The following is a 13,134-nucleotide window of genomic DNA, read 5'->3' on the forward strand; positions in this document are numbered from 1 at the left end:
CCCCCCCACTTCCCTGCCACTGCTCTTCCATCTCTTCCTGCAGTCCCATGGATGATGCCAGCTTGAGTGGTGTCCTGTGCTTCCTCTGTGGTGTCATGGCCTCTGGGTCTCCAGGTCTTGGTGGGCCTGGTGTGGTCTCCCTATCACACCTCCTGGTCCTTCTTCTCTGCCCCAGGTTTGCTGGCAGACCTGCTCACCAGCCTTCTGACAAAGGCTCCTGCTCCCTGTCCTCGTGGTTTCAGTGGGGCCTGGGGGCGGGGGATGTGGTCATGTGCCGACTCCCGCCCCACCCAGGGAGCCTGCTGCTTTCTGGCCTGCTCAGCTGCATATTGTAGGAATTAGTGGGACACCTTGCTGGCATTAAGTTTCAGTTTCCAGAAAATGACATCAAGTATAGCTCCTTGCTTGTGGATTTTGCAAAAATTTGTAAACCTCAAAGCTGGTCTCTGTTGTAGCCAGTATGTTTGCCCTGCAGCCCCCAGATAGTTGGCATTGCTGTGCCCAAGTGGACCAGCGTAGCTCCTTCTGGGAGGCTGCTGACCTCTTTGTGTCCACGAGGTGGTGAGGTGCTAGGTACTTTCTATGAGATGCCATCCGGTGCTGAGCCCAGAGAGCTCACGTTTCAAGTCCGCGTCTTGGGTTTCTCTCACATGGAGAAGTGGGAGAGGGCTGACCCTCTGTGGGTCAGTGTCTGGCTTGGCATATGGCTTGCCTATCTCTCCTCCCTTAGGTGGTCTTGCTGTCCGGGCACAGGGGAAGCAGGTCCTGCTGTCCCACCACCTTAAAAACAGGGTTGAACCCCTCCCCTTTAGTGCATACCTGTTAGTGCCCGTCAGGAATTTTGCAACATGAGAGAGCGAGACCAGGATCACGTGGGAAACCCTTGGCTGGGACAAACGGGCAGTTTAGGATGCTGTGAACTTCACGGGAGAGCTGAGAATGCTGTGTGTTGGATGCTGTGAGGAAAGGAGCAAAGGGCAGATCAGTCGCTAGACAGGGAGCAAGGCCTCACCTCAGGCAGCAAGCTGCAGGCCTCACCCCGGGGGTCATGCAGTACCTGAAAGAAGGAAGCCTTGCTTAGAAAAGGGCACTGGCCATGAGGCCAGAGGCACAGGTCCTGGGAAGAAGGGCCAGGAGCCATTGGTTCTCAACAAGAACCTTGTGGGCTGTTGTTAGTTAGAGTTTACGGGGTCCTGCAGTTGGGTGTTAAGCCTGGATCACAGGCATATTAGGCGCTAGTCTCTGCTCAGGAGGGCCATGACTCCTGGCCCCCCCCACTGCCCACTGCAGTCAGCTGTCCCTGCTGGGTCTCCTGGGAGGATCCCAACACCCTCCACCTCGTCTCTTCCAGGACCTTCTGGATCCTGCCCGGTGGCGGATGCTGATCCAGCAGTTCCGATATGACAACTACCGTCTGCACCAGCTGGGAAACAACTCGGTGTTCACCCTAACCCTGCAAGCTGGCCTGTCGGCCATTAAGACACCGTATCCTCCCTGTGCTCCTGCTTAGCTGGCTCCTGTCCCTGGTTGCATTCTAGCAGGCTGCGCTGTCCCAGAGCTGTGTGTCATGCTCTTGACACTCCTGGGTGGTAGTCGAGAGGGGCACTCTGTACTCAGCCTTGGCCCTGCTAGCACACCTGATGTGGCTCCCAGTCCTCAGAAGAGTCGGTCTGGGCCTGGCCATCCCGGCCCAGGGTCTGGCTTCACTTCTCAGGTCAGCTCAGAGTGGCTGTCCCTGAGGCAGGAAGGCAGCCTCCCCTCTCCAGAGGGCAGAGGCTCTCTGAGCTTCCTCACCTGGATTTGGCAGATCCTGTGCTCCTGCCCTTCACGTGACTGGCCCCATCCTGCATGATTGACCCTGTCTAGCATGTGACACTATTCCTGAACGTGACCGATCTGTCCCTTGCATGACTGACCTGTCCATTGTGTAACTGGTTCTGTTCCTCCTGTGACGCTATCCCTCCTGTGACTGACTGGTACCACTGCTGGTGCCTGGCTGAGCTGCACTGAGACAGAACCCAGGCCTCACCCTGACTGCCTCTGCTGAGCACGGAGAACAGGAGTGTGTTTGCTCGTTGCCTTCTCTGAGGTTCCCTGAGAAGGTCACTGTCCTAGGGCTCTTGCCTCTCCTGCCTGTGAGGCGCGGGCTGGACGAGGGCTGGGGGGGACGATGGAGCCAGTGTGGTCTTGCTGCAGGAGAGGCCTGGGGGAGGCGCACTGGTTTCCAGTCTCAGGTCAGGCCTCTCTACTACGTGGCTGCTTTGCCCTCATTTGTTCCCAGTGTGGTGACTGACTGGCCAGGCAAGTGCCCTGAGCTCAGAGCAGTGAGGGCCAGGGGTACCTTCTCACTGCTTGAGCCAGTGAAGCCCAGCCCTTCCTTAACACCGTGCACAGGCAGTGCTACAAGGAGGATGGCAGCTCGAAGAGCCCCGACTGCCCCGTGTGCAGCCGGTCCCTCAACAAGTTGGCGCAGCCCCTGCCCATGGCACACTGTGCCAACTCACGCCTGGTCTGCAAAATCTCTGGCGATGTCATGAACGAGAACAACCCACCTATGATGCTGCCCAATGGCTATGTCTACGGCTACAATGTGAGCTGTGGGGCAGGGCGTTGGGCTGGGCTGGGCTGGGCTGGGCTGGGCTGTGCTGTGCTGTGCTGGCTGTTGAGCTGCTGGGGTTCCCTGGCAGTGTCAGTGTGTCTCAGGAGATGATGCTGCAGGCTGAGCTGCGTGCTCTGATGGTGTGCTGTGTGGGTTTTTAATGGAAACCTAATTTAGAGTGCATCTTCTTAATATGTTCCTGATCTTGTTTTTCAGTCTCTGCTTTCTATCCGTCAAGATGATAAAGTTGTTTGCCCAAGAACCAAAGAAGTCTTCCACTTCTCACAAGCCGAGAAAGTGTACATCATGTAGGCCCCGTGTCGCCAGGTGCACGCCTTGGCTGGGGCTGTGTGGGCAGGGCACGCCCTCCCCATCCCTGGCCCTAGCCTGCCACCGCATTTCTGTTTCTTGCGACCAAAGATCAGTGAGCAACGATAAATACTCTTAGGAAGTGAGATTTAATGAGTTCGTACTTGAAAACAGCGTTTGATGGGTAGGATTTTATAACGTAAGTCGACTATTCGATGCTTCTGCAAAGTACTTGCACCTCTCAAAGGAAACTCTACAGCCTGACCTCAACCCCGAAGAGCTTTAGGACAGCTCACAGGTAGGAATCCTTCTCTCCCAAGTTTCTCAGCTTCCTCTTTTTGCTGAAGAGTCCTGGGGAGCGTAAGGAACAGGCTGGTCCTTCAACACATGTTAGCCATGGCCTGGGTGAGGTGCTGGCACGTGGGCGGCCTGCGGTGACTTGCCATGCGGTGCACGAGGGCCCTTCCTGATGTCACTAGAGCTGCCACCAGAGCACCTTGCAGGCCCTGGGGCCACGTCCTGCGTGCGAGCTTAGGCTCAGCCCCGGTCCTCCGTGCACCGCCTTACTTCCTGCTTCGAGAATGTATTCACGTGGAAATCCACTGGATCGAGTTTCTGCAGAGGCCTTGCTGGATAGTTCTGTAGCCCTGGAGTCTGCATGCTATTCGTTACAGGAGCGGATAGTTCAGCTGAAGCAAGTACTGATGGGTTTTCAGAACACACGAACCATTGTAGTCCACACAGAAACCTGTGGTAGAGGTTTGTATCTAGCGCTTATTTTTGCATGTTGATGTTGATTAGCTAATAAGCTGTAAATGTAAAGCGTGTTAATAAAATGGCTTTCTATTTCTCACTCTGAGGAGTTTCTGAGCCCAGGGGAGTGCTCTGCCCTCCCTGGCTCACTCATTGGGGCTGGGGTTATGGCTGCTATCACTGCAGCAAAGGGGGCCCAGCACATCAAGACGGGGGTTTCAAGAAGAGCACAACAATCTTCCCGCCTTGCAGAACCCACCACTAATGGGAAGGGCTGCCCTGAAGTTGGAGGCCTCAGCTTGGAATCCTGAGGTCACATCTCACTCTTGGCCTGATCATTGCCCTCCTGGGCCAGGGGTGCAGGCTACTTGGACAGCCAGCTTGGGTTCTGAGAGCAGCTCCTGTCGCCTGTGGCCCTGGTTCCCAGAGTCTTTGGGGCTGCTCTTGGTTGTGGCCAGAGTCTGAGGTTCTGAGCTGTGGTCACCTGCCCTAACCCTCATAGCTGCTCTGCAGTGCCCCTGCCCTGCTCTGCGGCCAGTCCTGCTTGGCACTTGATCTCTGATGGCTGCCTCAGCCCCTGTACTCCTGTCCTGCCATGCGTCCTCACATACACCTCCTCCTGTGCCTGCTCCAGTTCAGGCCTTTGTGGAAGTTGATGCCTGCGGTGCCCATTGCTGACCTCTACTCTCTATGGCCACCCAGGGCTCAGCTTTGGGGTCTCCCTGTGACCTGTGCAGGCCAGGTGGTGCCAATCAGCACACTACACCGTGTTGTAGCCCCTGCCTGCTCCACCCATAAGTCCGGCCAACAAGTGGCAGTAGAACTTCACGTGATGTTCCCTGTGCCCTGCACTCCTGAGCACTGTGTGCTCTCCAGAGCAGGGCCTTGCCTCCTGCTCACCACCTGTCCACCACCTGTCTACTCCTGTCTCTTTCTTACCGATGGACAGCACGGCAGAGAGCACACATCCCACATATAACCCCTGGACCAATCCAGCTTCCCACTGGTGCTGTGTCCTTTCCCAGTCAACACTTTGGTGACCATTGCCAATCAGTAGCTCAGCTGTTTCTTGAGCGCCATGAGAATGGAACCACACAGCGTGGGCCCGTGAGCTCAGCCTCATGCCTGGGTGGGTCGTCCACGTATAGCAAGTCTTCATCTGCCGCTAAGTTGTGGGCCATTGCAGGAGCGAGCACAGTGGCCCATTTTGGTAGTATCTCAGTTGTGAGTGTGCATCCACATCACTTGCTGGATGCACGTTGGACAAAGCTGGAGGGGTCAGGCTGGCTTCCACCCTCCTGCAGTGGTACGGGAGCTCTGCCTGCTCCGTGCTCTCCAGTGCTGGGTGCTGGGAGCCTTTTGTGGTTAGACTGCTGGTTGTATAGTCTAACTGTGCTGTTTTTAGATAATTTTCTTTAGTTGTAGATGGACACAATATCTTTATTTTTATTTACTTTTTTAACCTGGTGCTGAGGATCAAACCCAGGGCCTCATGCATGCGAGGCAAGTGCTCTCTACCACTGAGCTACAACACCAGCCCCTAAATATATAATTTTTTAATAATTATTCTTTAGTTGTAGTTGGACACAATATCCTTAATTAATGAATTTATTTTTATGTGGTGCTGAGGATCGAACCCAGGGTCTTACCTGTGCTAGGCGAGTGCGCTACCGCTGAGCCCCAGCCCCAGCCCTAACTCTGCTGTTTTTAAAAACTTGGTTTAAGATGACAGATTAAAGCATACCAGACCTTCAGTGAGAAGAGCTGTTTTCCTCTTGTTGCCTTAACGAATGTGTTTCAGTCGTCCTTCTTGATGTGCTGGAGCAGCAGAAGTAATCCACGTTTGCACAGACCACACAGGTCCGTTGTCTTCTTGGTGGACCCAGCTGCACTGGGCTGGTGGCCATGCCTGTGATCCCAGCCACTCAGGAGGTTGTAGGCCAGCCTGGACAACACAGCAAGACCCTTCTGCCAAGATGGAAGGGCTGGGGTGAGCTCTGGCCTTACTCCTGGGTTTAGTCCCCAGTGCTGCAAGAAATAAAACTGCTATGAACATTTGTGTTCGAGTCTTTGTAGACATGGTTCTTGTCCTTTGAAAGTAATTCTCTGGAAGAATTGCCAAGTTCCAGGGTTGTTGTGCTTGACTCTACTCCTGCCAAAGACTTCTCCAGGTGGTGTGCTGTGCCACCACCTCTGCAGGCCCTGGGGTCCAGTGGCTCATGTCTTTGCCAGCATTTGGTGGTGATGGTGTTTTCGGGCAGAAGTTCTGGTACTTCACTGAGGTTTCCGTTTGCTTTCCTTTGGTGACAGTGCTGAGCCCATGTGTCTGTTTAGGTCTTTGGCCACTTTCATTGCATTGTCTACTGATTGGTAGGAATCCTTGACAGTGTCAGTGGAGGGTCTGAATTTAGTCAAGTTCAATTGATCGGTTATTTGTTTTCATGGTTAGTGCTTTTTCTGTGTTCTAAGAATGACCTGCCTATCCCAGAGTCAAAATAGTATTCTCGTATGTAGATTCATTTTCACTTTTTCTGTTAGCTCTTGGTATGGTGTGAGGAAGAGCTTGTGGACCATTTCCTGCCCCTGCCCCCTGTGTTTATTCTGTGGCCCCGATGTTATTTGTTAAAAATGACTTTTCTCTCTCCCTTCAGTAAAGGTGACTGCCTGGGTGCTCTGGCTGAGCTGGCTTTAAGGTCTGTCCTTGCAAGTGCTACCTCCAGCACACACTGCCCAGTCTCGTGCCTGTCATTTCTTTTTTTGTTGTTGTTGTTTTATTTTATTTATTTATTTATTTTTTATTGGTTGTTCAAAACATTACAAAGCTCTTGACATATCATATTTCATACATTTGATTCAAGTGGGTTATGAACTCCCATTTTTACCCCATATACAGATTGTAGAATCACATCGGTTACACATCCACGTCGTGCCTGTCATTTCACTCGCAGGTAACCTGAGTCATGTTTTTTTTTTTTTTTTTTTTTTTTACTTTTTCAAAATTGTAGCTATTCTAGGACCTTTACATTTCCACTTAAGTTTTAGAATTGTCTTCTTTTGTGCTGGGGAATGAACATAATCAGTTTTTCAGGGGGATGTGGAGGTAGAGCATTTGCTTAGCAATGTGCAAGCCCTCAGTTTGATCACCAGAACCATAAAAACGAGAGTCAACTTATATGATATTACTGAAATTTCTTCAGTGCAAGCTGGGATTTTAACTGAAATTGTATTCAATCTATCACTTCATTTGGGGACTGTATCAGCTTGCTCAGGCTGCATAACACATACCATGGCCTAGGTGGCTTAAACAGTCTGTCTCATGAGGACACCAGCCCCGCTGGATCAGGGTCCTACCTACCCCGAGGGCCTTCCTCCATGCATGTAGACTCTGGGGTCTCTCTCTCTCATGATGACACCAGCCCTGCTGTATTAGGGTCCTACCCTGATGGCCTTCCTTGCCTCTCTCTCTCTCTCTCTCTCTCTCTCTCTCGCCGCAGCCGGCTGGCTGGGCAAAATAGCCAATAGCTGGGGGTGACAAAGAACTTGTGTACATTGATACAGCAGGAGTAGGAGCCGTTTATTGTAGGACCGGAGGGATACATTCCACACAGCTTATCTTAATTAACATAAACTTGATACAGCAGTCAACCAATAAGGAAGCTCCACACTTAATGGCTCCCTGGAATTACTTCACAAACCACTCCCTCTGGCAAAATGCCAGGTGCCATCCAGACTTGTTTATAGACTCTAACATTTCCCCCTTTTGTTTAATTTAAATAACGACCATAGTGGTTTTTACACAAACACCATAAATAATCTGCTACAAGCAGAAGGGGAGGAGGAAACAAAATGCCACAATACCAAGCCAATTGATGGCTCCATGCAAGAAGCCCTTGGAAAAATCATACAAGCAATGACACCGTTAGCAAAGATACCAAGTTACAATTTGTTGTAGATTACAGTTTGTTGTCTCAGTCCAGGTAAAGCAGTGTCTCAATAGATTAACTCACAGTTCAGGTAAATCACAGTTCAGGTAAGTTCTGCAGGCAGCTAGCTTAAATCATAGTCCAGGTAAGTTCTGCAGGCAGCTAGCCTAAGCTGTAGCAGCAGAAACAGCAACAGCTCCGAAGTCTCATCCGATTCTCAGCCGTAGTTTTGTCCGGTTCTCAGCAACACTGGAAATTCTTCCATCCTCGTTTTCATCGGCACTGGGACGAAGGCAAGAATTCCGGCAATGCTGGCTAAAGAAAATCCTGTAGCATTCCACTAAGAAAACAACCTTCTGAACAATTTAGTACATTATCTCAAGGTTTTTTACATTTGAAATAAGCCTTAATAGTGCTCATTACTCATTAGCTTCCAGGTGTGGGAGAACCATTGTAGTTTAGTTATTGGCATTGAAAATAACCAAACATCAGGGACATCCCAGGCAGCCCCAGATGGCCCTGGGAGAGTGTCCTGGACTCAAAGAGCCTGCAACACTGTGCCTCCAGGTCAGGCTTGGATTTGGGCTCTCGCAGGGGAAGAGCCGGCTGCCAATGCTTGGAAGCTTCTTGCTGTGCCATGACTGGCTCACGCACGTAGCGGCCGCCACGTGGATTCACACACCCTCCGGTAATTAAAAGTGTTCAGTAATAGCCTTTTGCTGCAACTTTTTTTCTGATAATCCTTCCTCCTCTGAACTTTCTTTTTCTTTCTGACTAGAGTTCCTGGGCTTCCATCAACACATGCCCTAACTATTCTTGGTTCCACTGGGGTGCCTCCTTCCCTTAGTAATTTACTTCTCACCCCTTCCATATTTTCATCACAAAGACAATACAACATTTCAAGACAAAACAAGACACAAACATACTGTATCAATCTTCTCCATTTTCTCAAAATGGCCATTTTTCCTCTTGCCCTATCTGCCTAGGGACGAGCAGATTTGCTCCCGTCCTATCTATGGACGGGCAGCTTTTTTTTTTTTTTTTTTCTCGTCACTTACCCCCGAGTGTCCCGGGGCTCCCTGTAACGGGCCACCATCTGCCACAGCCCAGCTGGCTGGGCAAAATAGCCAGGGGGTGACGAAGAACTTGTGTACATTGATACAGCAGGAGTAGGAGCCGTTTATTGTAGGACAGGAGGGATATATATACATTCCACACAGCTTATCTTAATTAACATAAACTCGATACAGCAGTCAACCAATAAGGAATCTCCACACTTAATGGCTCGCTGGAGTTACTTCACAAACCACTCCCTCTGGCGAAATGTCAGGCGCCATCCAGACTTGTTTACAGACTCTAACACTCTTTTTTTTTAGCTATAGATGGACACAATATCTTTATTTTGTTTACTTTTTTTAATGTGGTGCTGAGGATCGAACCCAGTGCCTCACATGTGTGAAGCAAGCGCTCTGCTACTGAACCACAACCCCAGCCTGCCTTCATTGCCTCTTTAAAGGCCTGTCTCCAAACACAGTCACTTTGGGGGTCAGAGCTTCAACATGGAAATTTGGGAGGGACACAGTTGAATCCATAAGAGACACTGAGTCTTCCAACCCATAAATATGCTGCATCTCTTCATGAAGTTTAGATTTTTACTCTTACCTAAATTTAACATATTTAATTGATTTAACTTCAGGGTTTTTTTGTTTGTTTTTGGTACTGGGGATTGAACTGAGGGGCACTTGACCACTGAGCCACACCCCCAACCCTATTTTGTATTTAGAGACTGAGTCTCCCTGAGTTCCTTACCACCTTACCATTGCTGAAACTGGCTTTGAACTTGTGATCCTCCTGCCTCAGCCTCCTGAGCTGCTGGGTCTTTCTTAATTTTAAAAATGATTCTTAATTTTTAAAATCTACCTCTCGGGGCTGGAGTTGTGGCTCAGTGGTAGAGCACTTGCCTAGCATGTGTGAGGCACTGGGTTCAATTCTCAGCACCACATATAAAGAAATGATTAAAGGCCCACCAATAAAATCTACCTCTCAATTATTCAGTGGAAATATGTAGACACAATCAGTATTTGTTGATTGATCTTGTGACTACTGTGACCCTACTCACTCACTCATGAGTTCTGGTAGCTTTCAGGTAAAGTTTTGAGGTTTTCCATGTGTGCAGTTATGTTACCTCCAAACAGTCCTGTTTCTCCCCTTCAAACCTCTTTACTTCACTTTTATTACCAGTTCCTGGAGCCTCCAGAGCGATATTGAGGATGAGGTGTAAGAACGGTGTCTAGTGCCCTGTTAGGCAGAAAGCACTGCGTCTTGCACACTGAAATAGAGCGTTTACAGACATCATTCATCTGGTTGAGAAGTTCCACGCCAGTTTTCTAGATGTTATTATAAGGAACATTGAATTTTGTTTTTAAAAATTCCTTTGTAGAATGAAATTACCATGATTTTTCTCCTTTATTCTGCTTACCAGACATTGACTAATTTTGAATTACTGAATTTTGCATGACTGAAATAAATTTCATTCAGTCATGTTGCATTGTTTTCATATATTGCTGGATTTGACTTGCTCTAGCTTTGCTAGGGATTTTTACAACTGTATTCATGAGGGCTATTGGTCTGTGGTCATTCTTTCTTGGAATTATTATTTTTGTGGTACTTGGGATTGAACCCAGGAGTGCTCTACCACTGAGCCACATCCCCAGCCCTTTCATTTATTTTTTGAGACAAGGTTTTGCTAGGTTGCTGAGGTCTCAAACTTGAGATCCTTCTGCCTCAGCCTCCCAAGTTGCTGGGATTACAGGAGTGTGCCCCTGTGCCCGCTTCTGGGAATGTTTTTGTCTGGTTTTAGTACAAAAGCATTCAAAACTCATGAGTTGGAGAGTGTTAACCTCCTTTCTTGAAAGATTCTGTGTAAACCTGGTACCATTTTCTTAAATGTTTGATAGAATTTGCCAGCGAAACCATCGAGTTTTGGAATTTTGTTTGCAAGGGTTTCTTACTTAGTATGAGCTCAGTTTCTTTAATAGTTGTGACTGATCAGTTCCCCCCACCCCAAGTATTCTGACAGTCTGTTCATCTAAGAGAAAACTTCTGGAATTAATGTTCGTAACTTATCATGCTCTGTTGTCTGCACTGATGTCTCCTCTCATTCTTTTTGTTTTTTGGGTGCCAGGGTGTGAACCCACTGGGCTTAACCACTGAGCCACATCTCCAGCCCTTTTTTATTTTGAGACAGGGTCTTGCTAAGTTGCTGAGGCTGGCTCTGAACTCATGATTCTCCTGCCTCAGCCTCCCAAGTTGCTGGGATTATCCATGTGCCCAGCTTCTCCTGTCACTCTCATAGGTAATTTATTTCTTCTTTTTCTCTGTCTAGCTGAAGGCTTATTTGTTCATTTCAAACATCTCCTGTTACAGCATAGATCTGGACCGACCCCATCTCACGTATTCAGAAAGTGGTTGGATCATGAAGGTTCTGATCACATAAAAGGATTAGTCTATCGATGCCAAAGGGACTGTTCAGATGGGACAGCTGGAGCAGGTCACTGGTGTGTGCCCTGGGAGGGCTTATCTTCTTTGCCCACCCTCCTTGCCTCTGGTTGCCCTAAGCTGAGCAGCTTTCACCAGGACATTCTGCCTCTCCTCAGGCCCAGAGTAGGGAGCGGCTGAGGACTCTGAAACCAGGAGATGGTGTCAGTCTTTCCTCCTTAAGTTGTTCCTGTCAGACATTTTAATCACAGTGACAAAAGCTGACTAATAAACCTCCTTTGGTTTGAGTGACACCCCTCCTTTTGCCTATTTTCTGTTCAATTGATCTCAACCTTATTAATCTCTACTGCAACGTATTCTGATTAATTGCTCTTTCTAGTTTCTTACGGGTAATATTAATGACGCAGTAGGTCAGGTCTCAGTGCCTGTGTCTGGAGTTTGCCTGCACAGTTGCAGTCTGCTGAAAGGACTCACCCCTTCCACAGAATGCCCCCAGGGAGAGACCAGTGCAGTCAACAGACTCATCCTTCACTTGTGCTGCTGCACACAGCATCTGTGGTGGCCCTTTTAGCCTCTCCATGTTTCTTGTAGACACAATATAGTTTGGTCTTGCTCTTTTTAAACTAACTGGACCATCTCCATTTTTTATTTAAAATATTTTTGGTACTGAGAATTGAACCCAGGGGTGCTTTAGCACTGAGCCACATCCCATACCTTTTTATTTATGTTGTTTTGAGACTAGGGCTTGCTAAGTCACTGGTGTTTTCAATTCTAAGTTGCCTCAACTGTCTTGAGTTGCTGGGATTCCAGGTGTGCACCACTGTACCTGGCGTTTCCGGGGGCGGGGGGGGGGGGATATATATATATGTGTGTGTGTGTGTGTGTGTGTGTGTATTTCTGTGTGTATGTAAAATCATTTTTAGATATACATGACAGTATTTTTTAAAATTTCTTTTTATAGTTGTAGATGGACAGCATGCCCTTATTTTATTTGTATGTGGCGCTGAGGATTGAACCTAGTGCCTCACATGTGGAAGGCAAGCACTCTGCCACTGAGCCCCAGTCCTAGCCCTGATCTCTCCTTTGTAACCAGGGCATTCAGATCACTGACATGGTGACTGTTGTAGATTCAGATTGGCTGTATTACAACTTGTTTCCTGTTTTTCTTACCTATTTCTTTTTCATCAGCTTCATTTTTTATTACTTTTAAAAGACACCTCTGTCTTTGCATACGCATTAGCAGTCCCACATCTGTATGTGTGCTGGAGACGGGACCCAGGGCCTCACACATGCCGCCCTACCACCAAGCTGTATCCCCAGCCCTGCCGCTTTCTTTACAGTTGCTCTAGGGGCTCAGGGTATGGTCACACCACTTAACAACATGGGGTGTTCCGCACTGTCAGGTGGTTTTGTTGTGTGAATGTCTGCGCATACATTTTTTGCTATCACTTAGGTTTTGAAGGTCAGCTTGCAAGTCTGAGCTGACCATACTTTTACTTCTTTAAAGAAGTTCCATTTTTTTCCAGCTTGCATTTTTTAAATAATAAATCTCTGAAAATTCCAGTTGGTTCTTTCCCTCCTTTGGAGACAAGTTCAGGCCCAGACTGACCCGGACACCTGGGCCCAAGCTATCCTCCTGCCTCAATCCCTGGACAGCTGGGACATCGTGTGCACCACCACATCTGGCTTCCACTGGTTCTTTAAAAACATCTTCTAGTTCTCACCGAGATTCACCTTGGCCTTCTCATTTCACTCTCCATTCAAGAGATCCGAATGCCTGAGTATGTGCTTCATCATGAAGCTAGAAAGACCCCAGTTCTCAGGAGCAGCCCCGAGGGCAGAAAGGAGGTGCGCAGGTGAGATCAGGAACATGGAGGCGGCTAAGAAGATGGGGCTGCAGTGTGGGCCAGAGGCCACAGAAGGGTGCGGGCTGGGAGGGGCTGTGGGCCGCGCAGTGGGCTCTCCGCAGGGCAGGTGGGCGGCAAGCCCGGCGCGCTCTGCCCGCCGACGACGAGTGCCCTCCAGAGCTGCGAGGGCCGAGGGCGGGCTGGC

At 49.1% G+C, this 13,134-nt stretch overlaps 1 protein-coding gene across 4 annotated transcripts in view; it reads left to right on the forward strand.

Moving 5' to 3' along the window:
- Positions 1–3,761, forward strand: part of Maea (macrophage erythroblast attacher, E3 ubiquitin ligase) — a 37,822-nt gene extending 34,061 nt beyond the window's left edge. For all 4 annotated transcript variants that reach the window (XM_048784021.1, XM_048784020.1, XM_015481864.2 and 1 more), the window contains 3 exons: positions 1,352–1,485; positions 2,395–2,590; positions 2,816–3,761. In XM_048784021.1, the coding sequence (XP_048639978.1) occupies positions 1,352–1,485; positions 2,395–2,590; positions 2,816–2,911 (426 nt within the window). In that variant the 3' untranslated portion in view covers positions 2,912–3,761. The remainder of the gene's footprint in view (positions 1–1,351; positions 1,486–2,394; positions 2,591–2,815) is intronic.
- Positions 3,762–13,134: the final 9,373 nt, after the last annotated feature.

The sequence above is a fragment of the Marmota marmota genome, unplaced genomic scaffold (assembly GCF_001458135.2).
Source record: "Marmota marmota marmota unplaced genomic scaffold, marMar, whole genome shotgun sequence".
NCBI classification, from domain to species: Eukaryota; Metazoa; Chordata; class Mammalia; order Rodentia; family Sciuridae; genus Marmota; species Marmota marmota.